General features: G+C 46.7%; 1 protein-coding gene across 4 annotated transcripts in view; it reads left to right on the top strand.

Annotated features, from left to right (window-relative positions):
• PLEKHH1 (pleckstrin homology, MyTH4 and FERM domain containing H1) overlaps positions 1-19,880 on the top strand; it is a 288,947-nt gene that overhangs the window by 69,384 nt on the left and 199,683 nt on the right. The window contains exon 1 of one of the 4 annotated variants that reach the window (XM_033951459.1): positions 832-890. The exons of the other annotated variants lie outside the window; for them this stretch is intronic. Coding sequence (XP_033807350.1) covers positions 864-890 — 27 coding nt within the window. The 5' untranslated portion in view covers positions 832-863. Of the gene's footprint in view, positions 1-831; positions 891-19,880 lie in introns of those variants that run through there. 4 annotated transcript variants of the gene reach the window in all.

Genomic DNA, 19,880 nt, shown 5'->3' with positions numbered 1-19,880 from the left:
GAGGTGGTGGAGAGGAAAACGGTGAAAGAATTAAAAAAAGCATGGGATGATCTCTAAGTAGAAAATTAATGGCATTAATTGAAGAACAAGGGCCAGTATTAGGCAGACTTGCACAGTCTGTGCTCTGTATATGGTTTATGATTGGCTGGGGAGGGCTTCAGTAGAAACTCAAGTAATTTGGAACACAGTCTGTATCCTGCAAATGATGTGATGGCTTGGATAGGCTGAAGTGAGCTTCGGCAGCTCCAGAAGTTGGAACCCAAGGTATCAAGCTTTGACAGTAACTCCAGTAGTTCCGGGTGGACGTCTACAGTCTAGCACCCAGTAATATCAAAGAAAAAACATACATCTTTGTAATGAGTGTAACTGTTGGTCAGAATGGATGGCTTTATCGGCCGTCATTTACTATATTATTATTTTATTATGAGCGCTCTTTGATTCACTCCATGTCATGGGTGTACGGAAAAGTACAGAGACACTTAAAAAGAAAAATTCTTCCTTCTCCTGGGTACGTGTTTCTGTGACCTGTCTATGGCAGTAATATGAAACCTTCATTATGCTTGCACAGCAGAATACTGACCCATTCACAAGGGGGAAAAGATTATTGGCCATCCTAGCAAAACTCGTAATAATCCAAAACCAAAATTAAAAGCTTTCTTTTCACTATGAGAAGGCCACAATTTCAGGAAGTAAGGATTATTATTTTCTAAAATGCAGGGGGTATTCAAGAAACAGAACCGAACACCTGCTCTTTGAAGTGTTAAAGGTAGTCATTAATTATATGTACCTTTTCATTTAAAAGCACAGGTGGGAAACTAGCAGGTAAACAGCTGTCCCAGAAAGGGATTAGAGGACCAGAGCCAATGCTTCAGTCTGTTAATGCCTCCCAGGTACAGTTATACATGTTTTCTTGGGGGTCCTTTCCACTCTCCCCCCCCCTGCTAAAGTTATTACATGATTAGTAGATAGCAGATATTGTCTTACAGTGGTGACTTTTATCCAAATATTGGACCTGAATGATCTCCAAAGATCATATACCGTATTTTCACGCATATAACGCGCGCATTATACATGATTTTACAAACCGTGCATAACCTTGCGCGTTATACGCGTGAGCGCGCTATATAAAATTTTTTTTACATAATTCCCACCCCGCCCGACGCCCAATTCATCATCCGGAAGGACCGCACGCACCCCCACCACTCGCACTCCCACCCCGATGGACCGCTCGCACTCCCACCCGAAGAACCGCTCGCATCCCCACAGCCTCCCCCCCTCCCCCATGGAGAAGCTGTCTACCTTGTTTCCGGATGCCAGTGAGCCCAGCTGCTTCCTCTGCCGGCGGTCCTGCCCCTTCTCTGAGCCCTGCTGCGCTGCTTCCTCTGCCAGCGGTCCTGCCCCTTCTCTGACGTCAGAGAAAGGGCGGGACCGCCGGAAGAGGAAGCAGCTGGGCTCACTGGCATCCGGAAACAAGGTAGACAGCTTCTCCATGGGGGAGGGGGGAGGCTGTGGGGGAGCGAGCAGGTTCTTCGGGTGGGAGTGCGAGCGGTCCATCGGGGTGGGAGTGCAAGCGGTGGGGGTGCGAGCGGTCCTTCCGGATGATGAATCGGGCGTCGGGGGGGGGCATCAGGCTTTCAGGATGGGGACAGGACTTCAAGGGGGGACAGGTAGACCTTCAAGGGGGGACAGGACTTCAAGGGGGGGCAGCCAGAGGAGAGTCGGGGCAGCGAACGGAGAGTCGGGGCAGCGAACGGAAAGTCGGGGCGGGTGAAAGGAGAGTCGGGGCAGCCAGAGGAGAGTCGGGGCGGCATGCGCGGTATACCCGTGAGCACGGTATATAAAAATTTCTTTACATAAATTTATGTTTCCCGCGCGCTATACCTGTGTGCGCGTTTTACACGGGTGCGCGTTATCTACGTGAAAATACGGTACAGCAATACATCTCTGTAGGTTATTCAAGTAGGTTTAATAAATTGAATTGCAATTCAAAAAGGATTCTTTTGTCTAGGACCAATATGTGTTGTCTAGAACTCTTGACTAACTACATATACATCTGACCTGAACTCCATGCAGTTTCACTGAGAAGTTATATGCTCATAAACTGCTGAATCTGGAGTTCAAATGCATTTGGACATAGGGCGCTAATCAGCCAAAGTCGACACCGGTAAAATACAGTATCCATTCTAAATTATTCCATTTTTTGAAAATCGTCTATCTATGCATCCAAGTTCCAAACTCCCAGAACAAGACCTTTTGGATGTGGGAGAAGCCAGTATTGTGATGGACTGGTCACCCAGACATGGCAACAGAGCAGTAGGGCACCTTACATGGCACTGCTGTGAACTTCCCAAAAAGGGTGCCACGTAAACATTTCACCATAACTCCCTTATAGGTTATGGTGAGCCCTCCCAAAGCCTACTATACCCATCTATCTACAACCCCAATGGCCCTTATGGCTGCAGGTGGCACCTATATGGCAGTACAGTAGGGTTTGGGATTTTTTTTGGGGGGGCTCACATTTTCTACCATGAATATAGTGGTTAGAGTGGCTTATGGGCCTTGGTCCTCCTCTCTAAAACCCGTTTCAATTATCGGCACTTGGACGACTTGTCTTTTTGATCTTCCAAGTGCCGATTTAGGTGGGGTTTTAGACGTATTTTCATTTCGATTATGTACCTCATGTTGTCTTGTATCTTGTAACCCATTAGATTATAGAAATTTCACTATCTTCTCCTTCAGCAATGATTCCGTTATTTTTCCAATAACTAAAGTGAGGCTTGCCGGCATGTAGTTTCCCGTTTCATCTCTGCAACCACTTTTGTGAAGATGAACCATATCCGTTCTTTCCAATCCCATGGAATCACTCCTGTCTCCAGGGCTTTGTCCACCTTTATCTTTTCATGTTGTTCATAAACACTTTCTTCCGTGAATTGCACAGTATCCACTTCATTCTCATATGTGATTTTGCCTGCCAATCGTGGTCCTTCTCCAGCATTTTGTTCTTTGAACACAGAACAGAAGTATTTGTTTAGCATGTTTACATTTTAAATTCGAATAAGAATCATCTGGGGCTCTACTGTGCTAAATTCTACTGAAATAAACACTTGCAGGCCGATTTTCAGAGCAATTTAAGTGGGCAGGAGCCTCTTTTCCCATGGCTTTTTCGGCAGCTCACAAAGTTGCAGATTTACAGTTCTACTGTGCATCTATTTCTTTAGCTTAGACAAGGATAGACGTTTGTCACCTTCTCAATCTTGACTAAGTGAAGATTTTATTGTTGGTCTTTGTTTTAAGACCTCTGAAACAGAAACATGGACTGTGTCGGGCCGGGTCTTGTTGACATTTATCAGTAAAGACTTTTATCCCAGGACAAGCAGGCATGATATTCTCACACATGGGTGACGTCATCTACGGAGCCCCAGCGCGGACAGCTTTTTAAGCAAACTTGCTAGAAGTTTCAAGTTTGCACACTGCACCACGCATGTGCTAGCCTTCTCGCCACTAGAGGGCGCATCCCCACCTCGTGGTCCTCAGTTCGTTTTCATCCGCGGAGCCAGAAGCCCTGTGGATTATCTGTGCTAAGATTGCCTTCTGTCGCCGCGGCTGTGTTGCATTTTTGACGCGGTCGCTGCGTTTTTGGTTTATTTCTTTCTTTCTTTCTTTCTTTCTTTAAAAAAAAAAAAAAAAAAATTTTTTTCGTTTCCGCGCTCCGGGGGCTCCCGGTAGCCGTGGCCGAGGAACCTCGCTTGTTCCCGGCCTTGTTTTGGGCCCATGTCCCGGCCCGTAACGGGATTTAAGAAGTGTGGTAGGTGTGATCGACTTTTGTCCATCACTGATCCTCACAGGTGCTGCCTGAGGTGTTTGGGGCCCCATCACCCGACAGCGTCGTGCCCTAAGTGTGCCACCTTCCAGAAACGGGCTCTTAACCGTCGAAAGGCCCGGATGGCTGATCTCTTCGCCGTTGATACCCCGGCGGGGAAGGCCTCGAGCTCGGCCTCGGCTTCGGCCCCGGCCTCGACCTCGGCCTCGACCTCGGACCCCTCGGTTCCCTCGAAGCTGGTCGCTTCGCAGAAGCAAGCCTCGGGTAAGTCTCCACTTCCTTCCTCAGCTCCATCTGTCAGGAAGCCATCCTCGGGCTCTTCGTCGGCGGGACCGCCGGCCTCGACCCAGACCAAGGGATCGAAGGGGGGCGCCCCGAGGGAATACTCGAGACCGAGGTCGCCCTCTGCGGAGCGCCCCCAGGTATTGCCCCAGGGTCTTACTATCCCGGTATTCCAGGAGTTGCTTCGCGCTTTAATCTCCTCGGAACTCTCCGGGGCCATTGAGACTTTGCAGCAGGCTTCGGCCTCGACTTCGGTCTCGGTGGCCCCGCAGTTGGCGACCTCGGCCTCGGGCACCGGCCTTTCAGCGGCCGAAGCTCCCTCGGCCTCGACCACATTGCTTCCCTCGGCTCCGACCTCGATGACACAGCCTGAGGTCAGTGTGCGACCCCGAGACAAGCAGCGTCGGGTACGCCGGATTTCCTCATCCTCCTCCCCGAGGTCTTCGCGGGGTTCTTCACCCTCGAGCAAGCCCCGGCCGAAGCATCGCCTCAAAAAAGCAAAGCGGGCTCGAGCCTCGCCCCGAAGGAGTCGTCGCTCGACCCCGCTCGAGACCGAGGCTCTGTGTGTCGAGGATCTTCGCCTCGACAACCCCAATCTGGTACTAACACTGGAGGGTTCCCGTGCCTCCTCACCGAGGCGGAAGGGACGGACCTCCAGGCCCCGTACCCCGGGGGGTTCCCCGAGGGGGTCTCTTCGGCGGGCTGTCTCCCCGACCCCTTCGAGGTCGCGGGATCGTGCTTCTTGGGGTTCGGGGTCTGGAGGGCATTTTGGCTATTCTCGCCAGGCATCTCCCTTTGACTCCGCTGAGAAGTCTTGGTCGCCCTCCCCACCTGCACGGACTACTTCTTTTTCGAAATTCGTCCATGATATGGCGAAGGCGTTGGGGGTGGACCTGGCGGCGGGGTCCATCTATACTAAGGAGTTTTTGGAAGAGCAGGATTCCCCGGCTCCTCAACAGGAATCCCCCCGCCTCCCGCTTAACAAGGTCCTCCTTCAAACCTTGCTGCGGAACCTTGAGGCCCCTCTTACAGTGGCGGTAGTGCCCACCAAGATGGAATCAAAATACCGGACTCTTCCCCCTAAGGGGTTTGAAAAAGGACAACTTTCCCATCAGTCACTCTTGGTTGAGTCGGCTCTTAAGCGCTCGCAGCCCTCGAGAGTCTCGGCTGCTGTCCCCCCGGGGAGGGAGGGACGGACCCTAGATAAATTTGGCCGTCGCCTGTACGCAAATTCCCAGATGGCCACGAGGGTCCTCAACTATGCTTTCGCCTACTCTTCCTATCTCAGGTCCATGGTCAAGGATCTGCCGGAATTTCAGGGGCTGATCCCGGAGTCACATAGGGAGAAATTTGCCTCATTTGCGTCCAACCTATCCCAGCTCAGATTTTATCTGTTCCATGCGGTGTATGACGCCTTTGAGCTCGCCTCGAGGGTCTCGGCTTGTGCGGTTGCCATGCGCCGGCTGGCCTGGCTGCGGACCCTCGAGATGGACCCCAACCTACAGGAGCGCTTAGCCAATCTACCCTGTGTCGGGTCGGAATTGTTCGACGACTCCCTGGATGCGGCTACCAAGAAGCTGTCTGAACAGGAGCGCTCTTTGGCGGCTCTCGTTCGCCCGAAGCCTAAGCCGTTGCCTCAGAGGCCATTCAAGCAACCACCTAGGCGGTATCCTCAAAAAACGACGCCGGCTTTTTCGAGACCTCCGCCTCGTCGTCCACCCCAGGGGAGAGGGGGGCCTCCCAAGCCCGCTGCGCAGGGGACATCTAAGCCGGCACCGTCCTTTTGACGGGATGAGCGGCAGGGGGCTGGCCCCCGCCGCGTCGGCATCCAACCCCCTCCCCATCGGGGGTCGGCTCTCGGCTTTTGCCAGGGTCTGGTCAGGGATAACGTCGGACGCATGGGTGCTCCGGACCATCTCAGAGGGCTATTCATTAAACTTCTCAAGACAGCCTACCGACATGCCCCCCGGGGCGTGCCCGCCCAATCGGAGCCAGTTGGCCCTTCTCCGAGAGGAAGCCAGGGCCCTGTTGAGCCTCCGGGCGGTCGAAGTGGTGCCTCTCGACCAGCAGGGCCAGGGATTTTATTCCCGTTACTTTTTGGTCCCAAAGAAGACCGGGGACTTGCGCCCCATTTTGGACCTCCGGAAGCTCAACAAGTTCCTGGTCAGGGAGAAGTTCCGTATGTTATCGCTTCCGATTCTATATCCTCTGTTGGACGAGGCGGACTGGATGTGCTCCCTCGATTTGAAGGAAGCGTACACCCATGTTCCGGTGCATCCCGACTTTCGGAAGTTTTTAAGATTTCAGGTCGGGGACTTGCACCTACAATACCGTGTACTACCCTTCGGTCTGGCTTCGTCCCCTCGGGTATTCACGAAATGCATGGTGGTGGTCGCGGCTGCTCTGCGTTCCCGGGGGTTGCAGGTCTTTCCCTATCTGGACGATTGGCTGATCAAGGCCCCGACAAGGGAAGGAGTTATTTCAGCGACCCAACAGACTATCACGCTTCTTCAGGGTCTCGGGTTCGAGGTGAACTTTCCCAAGTCTCACTTGCAGCCGACTCAATCCCTCCAGTTTATAGGGGCCGTGCTGGACACGGTTCTCCTCCGTGCCTTCCTTCCTTCTCCGCGACTGGAGGCCCTGCTTCGCCTGGGCCGGCAGGTTGCGCAACTGCAGGTAGTGTCAGCTCAACGCATGATGGTGCTTTTGGGGCACATGGCATCGACGGTCCAAGTAACCCCATTTGCCCGGTTGCACCTGAGGATCCCTCAGTGGACCTTGGCCTCGCAATGGCGTCAGGACCGCGACCCGCTATCTCGACGTTTGACTGTGACTCCGTCCTTCAGACGCTCGCTCCGTTGGTGGACCAACTCTACAAATCTGTCCGGAGGTTTGCTCTTTCGAGTTCCTCCGCATTGCAAGGTCCTGACCACGGACTCGTCGGAGTATGCGTGGGGAGCGCATCTGGACGGTTTGCGAACGCAAGGCCTATGGTCGGCCGCGGACCGTCGGTGTCACATCAACGTGTTGGAGCTTCGGGCCATTTATCTGGCCGCTCGTGCCTTCTGTCACCTTCTGCACGATCGAGTGGTTCTCGTTCGGACAGACAACCAGGTGGCAATGTATTACGTCAACAAGCAAGGAGGGACGGGCTCTTGGCCTCTGTGCCAGGAAGCCCTGCGGCTTTGGACATGGGCCGTCTCTCAGAACGTTTTCTTGCGGGCGGTTTACATTCAGGGGGAGCTGAATTGTCTAGCAGACAAACTCAGTCGTCTCCTCCAGCCACACGAGTGGTCGCTGAACTCCCGAGTCCTACGCGAAGTCTTCGACCGCTGGGGGACTCCTCAGGTGGATCTGTTTGCTTCGCCCGAGACTTGCAAACTACCCCTCTACTGTTCTCGGATGTACTCACGGGACCGTCTCGAGGCCGATGCTTTTCTTCTCGACTGGGAGGGGAGGTTCCTTTATGCGTTCCCTCCTTTCCCTCTGATTTTGAGAACGTTGGTTCATCTGAAATCGACCAAGGCCACTATGATTCTCATTGCGCCTCGCTGGCCAAGACAACACTGGTTCTCCCTGCTTCTTCAACTCAGTGTCAGGGAGCCTCTGCTTCTGCCTGTCTTTCCCTCTCTGCTGTCTCAGAGTCGGGGTTCGCTGTTACATCCCAATCTTCAGTCGTTGCATCTGACCGCTTGGTTCCTTTCCCCTTGACTTCCATTCCAGTTTCTCACTCAGTGCGGGAAATCTTAGAGGCCTCTCGCAAGGTCTCGACTAGGCTTTGCTATTCCCAGAAGTGGACCAGATTTTCTTCCTGGTGCTCCACCAACCACCTTGAACCGGGTTCTGTTCCAGTGTCTTCGGTGCTGGAATATTTGTTACATCTCTCGAATTCTGGTCTGAAGACGACCTCCATTCGAGTGCATCTTAGTGCCATTGCTGCATTCCATCAACATCTCGAGGGTCGTTCCCTCTCTCTGCATCCTCTGGTTTCTCGTTTCATGAGGGGTCTTGTGAATGTTCATCCTCCTCTCAAGCCTCCTCCTGTCATATGGGATCTTAATGTGGTCTTGGCTCAACTGATGAAACCGCCTTTTGAGCCGATCGATAAAGCTCTCCTTAAGTTTCTTACTTGGAAAGTAGTCTTTTTGATTGCGCTCACGTCAGCTCGTCGGATTAGCGAGCTACAGGCTTTGGTTGCGGACCCTCCTTTTACTGTATTTCATCATGACAAGGTGGTTCTTCGCACCCATCCCAAATTTTTGCCTAAGGTTGTGTCTGATTTCCACCTCAATCAGTCCATTGTTCTTCCGGTATTTTTTCCGAAGCCCCATTCTCATCCTGGTGAAACGGCGCTTCACACGCTTGACTGTAAGAGGGCGTTGGCTTTTTATCTCCAACGTACTAAGTCTCATCGGAAGGTTCCTCAATTGTTTTTGTCCTTTGATCCTAATCGGGTAGGACATCCGGTTTCCAAGCGTACCTTATCCAACTGGTTAGCTGCTTGTATCTCTTTTTGCTACGCTCAGGCTGGTCTCCCGCTCTCGGGTCGAGTTACGGGGCACAAGGTCAGGGCGATGGCAGCTTCGGTTGCTTTCCTCCGTTCTACTCCTATGGAGGACATATGTAAAGCTGCCACCTGGTCTTCGGTTCATACGTTCACCTCCCATTACTGTCTGGACTCCTTGTCCAGGAGTGACGGCCGGTTTGGCCAGTCGGTGTTACGTAACCTGTTTTCCTAAATTGCCATCCTCCCACCTACCCTCTTTCTGGTTGGCTTGGAGGTCACCCATGTGTGAGAATATCATGCCTGCTTGTCCTGGGATAAAGCACAGTTACTTACCGTAACAGGTGTTATCCAGGGACAGCAGGCATATATTCTCACAACCCGCCCACCTCCCCGGGGATGGCTTCTTTGCTGGATATGGAACTGAGGACCACGAGGTGGGGATGCGCCCTCTAGTGGCGAGAAGGCTAGCACATGCGTGGTGCAGTGTGCAAACTTGAAACTTCTAGCAAGTTTGCTTAAAAAGCTGTCCGCGCTGGGGCTCCGTAGATGACGTCACCCATGTGTGAGAATATATGCCTGCTGTCCCTGGATAACACCTGTTACGGTAAGTAACTGTGCTTTTTGAACCAATCTACTTCTCTGCCTACCAGGTGCTGGACACAATAGACTCATCCCTATTTTCCTTTTATTTTTGCTTTCATACTCATTTGGATTTTTCTCCAGCTTTTTTTGCCTACATAGTCCATGGAAAGTGTCACCAATTGCCAGGCCACTAGGACTTGGGAACCGTCCCCCCACCAGCTATGGCAGTACAGTGCTACAATTTTTAGGGTGTGTTCCCACTGTGGTTACACCACTGCTCCACAAGCCTTGTCTTGATTAGACAAATTGTTCAAGGAAGTATGAGAAAAATAGACATTTGGCTGTTAAGAGATATTACAAACAACACACCAGCAGCCATCTGACTCAGTGGGTCTCTGGTTTTCAATCCCCATCAAAAGGAATGAAGAGTATGGTAAATAATGAATAAATAGACCTTAGTGTTTCATGCTGTTATCTGTGTCTAATTCTGTTCATGGAATTGAGCCTTCCAGCATGTCTAGGTATTTCCTGGGCCTTTTAGTTAAGACCTGTTGATGCTAAAGGAGAGAATGAAAATTGTTACCTGAAGCAGAAAACAAAAAGGTCTTGTTTTAAAAGAACTTACACTTTAAAAAGGAAATAATTATGCTAACCCTGCCCTTTGCTTTTGTTTGATTTGGGCAAGAGCTTGGTTGATCAGTTTACAGTGTAACCAAGCTGTATAGAATCTGTGAATCTGTTTCCTGGTAGGTCAAAGGGCAACCACTTATGGGCTCCCAGATACGTGCCTGTGCTTTTTTTGTGGTAAGGGTAGGGTTTCTATGCCACATTCTGCCTTATGTTCAAAATGATTTATACTTCATGGTGGTTTAGATTTTTTTCTTACACCTTATTGAAGACTCATTGTGGTTTCAAAGAAAAAAAAAGTCTGTGACATATCATACAAGACTGAAATGACACAATCCACAGCCTGGTATAACCTAAAGCAGTATTTTTCAACTCGGTCCTGGAGTACCCCCTTGCCAGTCAGGTTTTCAGAATATCCACATTGAATTTGCACAAACTTGGTTTGTATACATTGCCTCCATTATATGCACATTTCTTTCATGCATATTCATTGTGGATATCTTGAAAACCTGACTGGCAAGGGGGTACTCCAGGACCGAGTTGAGAAACACTGGTCTAAAGAGACAGTGGTGATTTAACATTACTGTAAGGTGGCAGAATGACAGAACCGCAAACTCTATCCTAAAGTAAAGACACAATATTAATGAGGGTGTTGTCTACTAACAGACAGCATTTGTTAATGCTGTTATTTGCTTCAGACATTATTGCACACTAACATTTAGTGAATGTCTTGCTAAGAGAGTAATGTTATAATAGGATGTCTTGTTTAAACACCCTCATCTAGAAATGGGGCAACCGGATGCCCACAACTTAAGGACTCTCTCCAAGCTCCCCTACATATTTCTATTTTTAATTTGTGGTTACTTGTTCTATACTGGATGAGAGTGTACCTGTGTTATATGTTTGTGAAAAAGACATGATTGTCTGTTGTTTAGTTTTACAATGGGTGTACCGATGTTTTAGTGCTCATTGCAATGATTAAGATACTTCCTTTTCCTAGGTACGAGGGGTACACTCTTGTTGTGTGACTTGTGAATTATTACTAAAAATATTTTTTTTCATATAGAGGAGGAGGTTTAAAAATGATCAACTCAGGGTGTCAAATACGCCAGGTATGCCACTGGATCATGCAATTATTTCTTGTGCAGGAAAGAGAGTACTAAGGTTTAATGGACATGGGAGAGAATCACATTTTTATTTAACACTTAGCATTATCTTTTTTAAAAAAATTCTTTATTTATTGATTTATATACATACATAAAACATTATGAGGGGCATAATCGAAAGGGACGTCTAAGTCTGTTTTCGTCTAAGTCACAAGTCGTCCAGCCTAGGACACATTTTTGAAAAATACGTCCAAAATTTTTTTTCTTTCGAAAATCATCTAACTATACATCCTGCTGATCTGATCGTCCAAGTCACTAAATTGTCCATCTTTATACTACATTTTCGGCCAACTTTTCATCCAAGTCAGAAACGCCTAGAACAAGCCCTGTTGGACGTGGAAGGTGTCTGCAAAGTAATGGACTGAACACCCAGACATGCCACCTAAATAGTGGGGTACATCACAGGGCACTACTGTGATCTTCACAAAAGGGGCGCCATGTCTTCTCCTTAATACAGCTCCCTTATAGGTCATGGTGAGCCCCCCAAACCACCTTCAGAATCCCCTAGACCCACTTATCTACCACCCTAATAGCCTTATGTCAGTGAATGCAGGGGAATGCATAAGGTATGTTAGAAATATGTCCAAAACCCATTTTTATTATCAGCATTCGTCCAAGTGCCAACTTAGGCTGGTTTTTGGACATTTTTCTCTTTTGATTATGAGCCCCTATGTATTAGAATAAGACTTTAGCCACCTAATTACTCTAAAGGAAATAGAAAACACAGGCCTTAAAAAAAAAAAACCTGAAAAATTATTATTTGCTCAAAACTCTTATAATAGCCCACATATGGGAGGGAGACAATTCACATCTTAGAGAGAATTATGAAAATATAAATGAATGAAAATCAAATTTGTAGTGTTACTTTTTCAAATTATTTAAATGGGGTCAATTAAGATTGCCTCACACCGAGGTACTAAGCATTGATACCCCCTTTCCTTCAAGAAAAAAAATTGCAGCTGAAAGGGTTCAAAAAAATACGTAAGAATTCTGATCCAAAAGGATCATACATTTGTAAGGACATCTAAGTTGAAATTTTGCTCCCAGTGTAATCACATATTGCTTTAATTCAAGGAACCTCTTTCTCCTTGTCTGAGTTGTTTTCGAAACATCTGGGAACATGGAAATCTTGCTTCCTAAGAAGATCACTTCTCTAAGCCTAAAAAATAGTCTTAGGAGGACTTCCTTATCTTGATGGAAAACAAATGTCATCAGAAGAGTCGCACAACTAATGGCCTCATCCTCTGAGGTTTCCAGAATATTTGTGATATTCATAGCATTTGAAGCCTCAGGTAGAACCCCTGAGGAAGAGAATGGTTTTTTTTATATTGACAGAAGATATAGTTTATGAAGTTGAGGAAGTCCATTCTCAGGGTATTTAAATACTTCCTTCAGGAGCTTGTAAAATAAATTTTTTGAACAGATTGTCAACATTCTAGGAAAATTCAGAATCCTGAGGTTCAGTGACTTAGTATAATTCTCAAAATTTTCCACTTTCCTAGCAAAGAGCTATCTGTCCTGGCTTATAAATAATTAAGAAGATTGTAACCCCTGGACCTGCTGGTCTAAGTGGTCAACTTTGTCTCCCTGAGTTTTTACTTCCCCTTCAAGTTTGTTAAGTCTCTGAGCCTGAATATTAACCAGGGGAAGGGTTCCAGCACAAAGTTTATGCAGGGAGTTCAGTGCTGTCCATATTGACTCCAAGGTAAATACAGCAGGTATTACCAGAGTAGGGCCATGGGAATCTGCCCTTCTCCTGCTGACAACTCCGAAGCCTTCTCTGCCCTCGATGACCCAGTCGATTCAGATTGAGGCGTCGTCAAACCCTTGAGTTCTGCAGGTGACGCTGAAGCTCATCCCAGCTCAGCTCCTGACGTCTCCCAATCTCACGGCTGCATAGGAGGCGCTGGTCTCGCGGGACTTAGCGAAAGCTCGCTTCCAAGCACTGAAGACACTCTCTGATTCGGTGCAGCCAGTTCGCCCCTGGGTGAAGAAGTAAAAAGGCCAGTGGTAACCTTCTGCCGCATCAAGGTAGGTTCAATCTGCCGGGTTGAAGCAGCGATTCTTCCTGCAGCAGTGGGGTAGAAAGGAAAGAAGGAAAGGAGAATAGAGAGATGCCAGAGCATGGGGGGAGGGATGGGGTGGAGACACAGAGAGAAAATGGAGAGAAGGTGAAGCTGAAATGAATTGTATAAAAGAGAGAAGTGGCACAGGATAGACAGTTTATGGAAGGGGCATAGAAAGAGGGAAGATGCCATATGGAAAGGGGAGAGGGCAGACAGTGGATGGAAGGGGCAGAGAGAGGGGGGTAGAGCAAGAGGCCAGATGCTGCATGGAAAGAAGAGAGTGAAGAGAAGATGAAAGTAGAACCTGAGACGACAAAGGTAAAAAAATAATTATTTCTTCTTTTTTTCTCTATGATAAAGTAGTATTGTAGCTGTATTGATAAAAGTTTGTAAATAGAAATAAGGTAATCTCTTTATTGGACTAATTTTAATACATTTTTACTAACTATGGGAATCAAAACCCCCTTCCTCAGGTCAGGACAGGTTATCATAACAGCAGTATACTGTACTGACCTGAGGAAGGGTGTTTTGGCTTCTGAAAACTGATTGAAAAAGGTATTAGTCCAATAAAATTATACTTTCTTTTTCTTTTTCTATTTTTTATTTTATTTCTATTTGTAAACATAGTGATTGTTATTTGTTAGGGTTTTGTTTTTTTTAATTTACATCTGCTATCTTTATATTTTGCACAGCATTAGGGGACATGTGTCACTGTTTCTGTGTTGTTGCATTGTATGTTGAGTCTGGCTTTTTTAGTCTCTGTGTCTATGAAAAGGACATGTTTTTTTTGTTAGCATTGACTGCAGGATTTATCTGCATTAATCTGGCTTGTTTAGTTTTACAATGGGTGTATAGATATTCTAGTGCTCACTGCAGTGTTTGAAATGCTCTTTTCCTAGGTGCACCCTTGTATGACTTGTGGATTATTACTAAAAATATTTTTTTTTATAGAGAGTTGGGGGGGGTGTTAAAAATGATCGGCCCCAGGTGTCAAATATACTAAATGTGCCACTGTTTCTGTGTCATCACGGCCTACCAAGTTTTCATCTCTTTCAGACCCTGGGTGGGCTTCTGCTCAAAGCAGCATTATCAGGGGACAATACAGGCTGCTACACACATGACCTGGAGGTTACTGCTTGTAGATTACTCCCTTTCTGTAGAGTTGGACATTAATGAGGCCATCACAAAATCAGTGGGAGTTAAAAATCAGGAAAGTTAGATGCAAAACTTAGTATTTTTTTGTGAGATGCAGAGCACACAGTTACATTACTGGTGATTACAAGACATTAACAAAATCAGTTACTATTTACCTGATAAGAAGATTGTACAGTTTGAAAGTGTGCTAGAAACAAATATGCTGCCCTGGTAAAAAGATATAGGATATTTTGTTTGTTTTTTCCTTCCAGCATTTTAGATAAGATGACTATGGCACAGGATCTGGTTATGAGGAGAGTTGCCAGATTTTCCAATTGGAAAATCCGGACCCCTGACCCGCCCCAGGCCCACCCTAGCCCAGTCCCCTGCTGCCTGCTCTTGTCCGCCACTCCCTGCTGCCCGCTCTTGTCTGTAAATCGCGTCGGGCAAGGTGGAAGTCCATGCATGTGTGGACTTCCTCCCTGCCCGATGGGATTTGAGGAGGCTTTTCAAAACCCAAAGTGCCGGGTTTGAAGAGCCATCTGGACCCCTGGATATGTCCTCAAATCTGGAAATCTGGACATCTGGTGAATATTACTTTCAGAGAAGTCTATGACTTCTGTGACGCAAGTAATTTAAAAATAAATCTTTGAGCCTTCTTTGGAACCACTTAAGAATAAAATTTTATGTTCCTGCTCCATGACTTCTAGGCAGTAAAATAACTTTGTGCACTTTCCAAGAAGGTTTTGTAACAAGGATCAGGAGCACAAAGCATTTTTCTCCTAGGACAATTAAGTTCGCAAACTTGCCTCCGTGCGCTTATGTTGGCAGCACTGTACAAACTACTTGGTATGGTTTCATAATCTTGATATATCAGTGTCTCACTGCTGTGTTCATGTCGATGTGTGGTGGTGTCTTGTTGAGTGGCGTTCATTATTGTTGTTGCGTGTTTTTGTGTGCTGTTGCAAGAATGTCGGAGCTTGAATTAGAGCAACGAACAAACATTAAATTTCTTGTTAAACTTGGCAAGAGTGGAAGTGAAATCAGGGACATGTTAGTCCAAGTTCATGGGGATAATGCCATGAAGAAAACTGCAGTGTAGAAATGGATTAAACATTTTTCTGAGGGAGAGAAAGCATCACTGATGAAGAAAGGTCATGGCGGCCAGTAACGAGTAGAACTGACAAAAACATGGCAAAAAATTGTCAAATCGTCAACTGACTGTGAGAAACATAGCAGACCAAGTAAACATCAATAGAGAAACAGGAAAATCTTAACTGAAAATCTTGGCATGAGAAATGTGTGTGCAAAAATGGTCCCAAAGAAGTTCACCAATGAATGAAAGCAAAGGAGAATCAAAGATTGCCAAAACCTTTTTCAGTGGCAAGATGATGTTTTGGGCCATGTTATCACTGGTGATGAAACATGGGCGTACCAATACGACCCTGTAACAAAGCGTCAAAGTTCACAATGGAAGTCAGCCAGTTCTCCACAACCAAAAAAGTTCTGCCAGTCCAAATCACGAGTCAAAATGATGTTGCCAAACTTTTTTTTGATATTAGAGGGATTGCTCATTATGAATTTGTACCAACTGGACAAACAGTTAACCAAGTTTACTATTTGGAAGTGCTGAAAAGACTGTGTGAAAAAGTTAGATGAAAATGACCTGAACTTTTCGCCAACAACTCATGACTCTTGTATCATGACAATTCACCAGCTCACACAGCACTGTCTGTGAGGTAGTTTTTAGCCAGAAAACAAATAACTGTATTCAAACACCCTCCCTACTCACCTGATCTGGCCCCCAATGACTTTTTTCTTTACCCGAAGATAAAGAAAATATTAAAAGGAAAATATTTTGATGGCATTCAGGACATTAAGGGTAATACGACGATAGCTCCGATGGACATTCCAGAAAAAGAGTTCCAAAATTGCTTTGAAGAGTAGACTAGGTGCTGCCGTCAGTGCATAGCTTCCCAAGGGGAGTACTTCGAAGGTGACCATAGTGATATTCAGCAATGAGGTATGTAGCATTTTTTCTAGGATGAGTTCGCAAACTTAATTGTCAGACCTCGTATCTTTAGTCTTTAGTAATAACTTTGTGGATGACTTCTAGAAAATCTGGTATGTGTACATATTAGATTAAAGAGAACAAACTATACTAACGCCACTTGATGTGGTCTAAGTTACAATTCAAATTATAATACGTACTAGTCATTAAGCCCGTTACATAAACGGGTGCTAGAATATATGTATGTTTGTCTTTCTGTCTCTCTCCCTCCCACTGTCTCTCTCTCTCTCCCTGGCCCCCTTTCTCTGTCTTTCTATCCCTCTCCCTGTGTCTTTCCTCCAGGTATTTCCCTTCCCCTCCAAGTGCCTGTGCAGCAGTATCAGCATTTTCACCCACCCCCCTTCCCTACTCTTAGCACTATGTGGCCTGCTCCTTTTGGCCCCTCACCCTTCCCTCCTGTGGTGTAGCCTGCTCCAAGGGCCCCTCCCCCCTTCCCTTATCATGTTTCCCACAGGCAGGCCCAGCTTCTTCCTGCACGTACTGTTTTTTTTTTTCTGTTTCCCTCCCTCGCGTGGCTGCCTGCCTGGTCGCACTGAGCGGCTTGCAGCTGGAGTCTCTTTCGGCGCTTCCCTGCCCGGTCCGCGGTCTGGCCTGCTCTGGGCGAGTGTCACAGGGCTCCTCTCGATCCCCACCAGCGTCGGAAGCCTTCTCCGACGCTGGTGTGGCTCATGAGAGGAGCCGACACCGCGAGCAGGGAATCCAACGCTGGCGGCTGGGGACTCACACATGTGCACTCCTGCGGCCACGGACCTACATCTCACAGATCAGAGATCACGGAAGCACGCAGTTGAGTGCGCATGCGCGGCTAGGGGTTTTATATATATAGATAAAGTATGTTGGCTAAAAATAAAACACAGGACATGCAGAGATTACATTCAACAAAACATAAAAATACAATCATGAAGTACGTATATATGCAGCTATTTACAGTTTTTCTGTGACTGACTTGAAAATTAGGCTGTGCTTTAAGGCGCCAGAGATGAATCAAGTTGCTACTTTATAAAAAGCAAGAGTTTAAAGACAACCATTTGTTTGGGATCATCTTAAGTGACATAAGAACATCTATGCAGGATGCTATTCTTCCAAAGTCATGTCACATTTCTGTGATGGAAAAGTTAAAATGTGGGATACATTGCAGCCTGATTTAAGGAAAATAAGGATTATATTGTGGATTATATTATGGATATAGGAAGATGGAACTTTAGGAGCAAAGGAGAATCAGAAAAGGACTGTGAAATTGAAATCAAATACCATTCAGAAATCAGAACATGCTGGGTTTGAAAAAGGTTTGGACAAGTTCCTGGAGGAAAAGTCCATAGTCTGCAATTGAGATAGACATGGGGGAAGCTAATGTTTGCCCTGGGACTGGTAGCATGAGATGTTGCTACTATTTGGATTTCTGCCAGATACTTGTGACCTCGATTGGCCACTATTAGAAACAGGATACTGGACTTGATGGACCTTTGGTCTGACCCAGTATTTTCTTATGTTATATAGGGAAGAAAACAATAAAGGAGTTTCCTTGAAAAATCAAAGGTTTGATGGAGGTTATCTAGTGGGTTTATAGGGGTCATTTAGTGGATGAATGGGGTGGGGGGAAAAAAGCTATCCATCTAAGACAAAGGCATCTACAAAGATTATTTAATGATAGGTTTGGGTAAACAATAAATGTTCAGGGAAGGACGGGGAAAAGAGCAAAACATTTTATGGGAGATACAAAAACATTCCTTCCAAGATGAGAAGCAGTCAGATAGTTATCAGGCTTGGATTTAGTCATAGGCAGAAGGCACTGATCTGGGCTGCTGCAGAGCAAAGCAAAAGCATGCTCCCACTTCTTTTAGACTATGTATCAGCATTGCCATGGCACTCCAGCACTCTCCCCCTTCATCGTCCAGTTTTATTTAAGTATAACTGGCAGATTTGAGAGCCTTGGATTTTCTTGGTTAACTGAGGTGAGGTACAGTCATACCCATTTTAATAATAGAATGTCTCAGTTTAGCTACCATTGTGTGTGTGTGGGGGGAGGGGTTATTTTAATGTCCTCCCCAAGAATGTTTGTTTCTTTGTTTGTTTGTTAAAAGTTTTAACCACACTTTGGTTTGTCAACAGCACGGTATACAAAATATATAAAAACAAGAAACAAAAAGAACGTCATAAAAAAAAAAAAATAGAAAAGAACAGAAATGAAATAAAATTTACAAATTAATTAAATCTAAGTAATCTAAATCTTTAAAAAAAGCTTTTTTTATTTTGATGGCCTGGTATATCTTGTACCTAGCTCGCTTTGATTTGTCATACCATAAGTGAATTCTATTAAACTAATTCTGTGCAACTGTCAGCCAGAGCTCAGATGATTACTGTACCTCAATAACCCACTGTGCAGCTGTGGCTAGGTTCAGACAATGTCCCATGTTTCAGATTGCCCACTGATCAAATTTCAAGATGGGTTGGCAACTCTGTGCTTTGCACTTGACTCCATACTGGTGAAGCCTGGCCAAATGAACTGCGTATGCTAAGATATAGATCTTAAGTGTAATGCTAAAACTTATTCCTCTGGCTTTCCCTTTAATCCTGGCAGAATTTGTGCAGAATTCTGCACATGCTGCGCAGAATTATGCACAAACCTTCCATTATGCCCCTGTTCCGGTCCTCTCTTCCTCCCCCGCATGGTTTTGGCTTCTCTCCCTCTGACTGATCCCCTGCCATGAGATCTGACATACCTACAGCTTCCCAAAGAAGCAGCAGTGGAAGCAGCCAGCCAGCAGAGGCAGCACTGTGAAGAAGCAGCTTGCAGCTGGCCCTGCTGGGGCCTTCCCTCTGCTGCATCATTTCCTGTAGATGGATGATGTGGCAAAGGGAAGGCCGTGGCAGGGCCGGCTGTGAGCAACTTGTTCACAGCGCTGCCTCTGCCTGCTTGGTGATTCTAGTAGCTTCAGACTGACCTCGTCGCCCATGTTAAGCGGATCTCATCTGTCTTCAGTGGGGCGAGAATCTCCTGCTCCCTCGTCATCGATATTTTCTCAGTCAGGTGCTGGTGCCCATGGAGAACCCATGGCGTTTTGGACTTACGGCATGGCTCTTGAGCGCTCAGCTTTGATAAAGTGTGGTTTTTCGGATGTAATTATCACGCCTTTTTTTGCATTCGATGAAACCCTCTCCTATGGCGTCTTAGACCAAAGCCTGGACGGCTTTCCAACAGTGGTGTACTGCAAATTGCGTGGAGCCTGAAAGGGCTTCCTTTTCAGTGGTCCTGGTATTTTTCTTCAGGCGGGCCTAGAAACAGGTTTAGCAGTGGCCTCCCTTCCAGTTCATGTTGCAGGCCTTCCAGTTCATGTTGCAGGCGCTAGTTCGCTTTCTGTTCATCTAGCTATGTCCAGGTTTCTGAGAGGGCACTTTGTTTGTGACCTCCCTTGCATCTTCCTTTCCCTTCGTGGAATCTTAACATTGTTCTGCAGGGCCTTGGAGAGGCCCCATTCAAACCACTGATGGATGATTCTCCTCTTGATCTGACAATCATGACTGTCTTTCTGGTTGCCATTGTCTCAGCACAGCGTTTTTCGGTGCTTTAGGCTCTTTAGTGCAGGGTGTCCTTTGTCTGTATTCCAGACGCGTGAGTTTTCTCCGT

The sequence above is a fragment of the Geotrypetes seraphini genome, chromosome 7 (genome assembly GCF_902459505.1).
Source record: "Geotrypetes seraphini chromosome 7, aGeoSer1.1, whole genome shotgun sequence".
Taxonomy (NCBI): Eukaryota; Metazoa; Chordata; class Amphibia; order Gymnophiona; family Dermophiidae; genus Geotrypetes; species Geotrypetes seraphini.
Note: the sequence above shows the minus strand (reverse complement) of the source record. Positions and strands in the feature narration are given on the sequence as shown.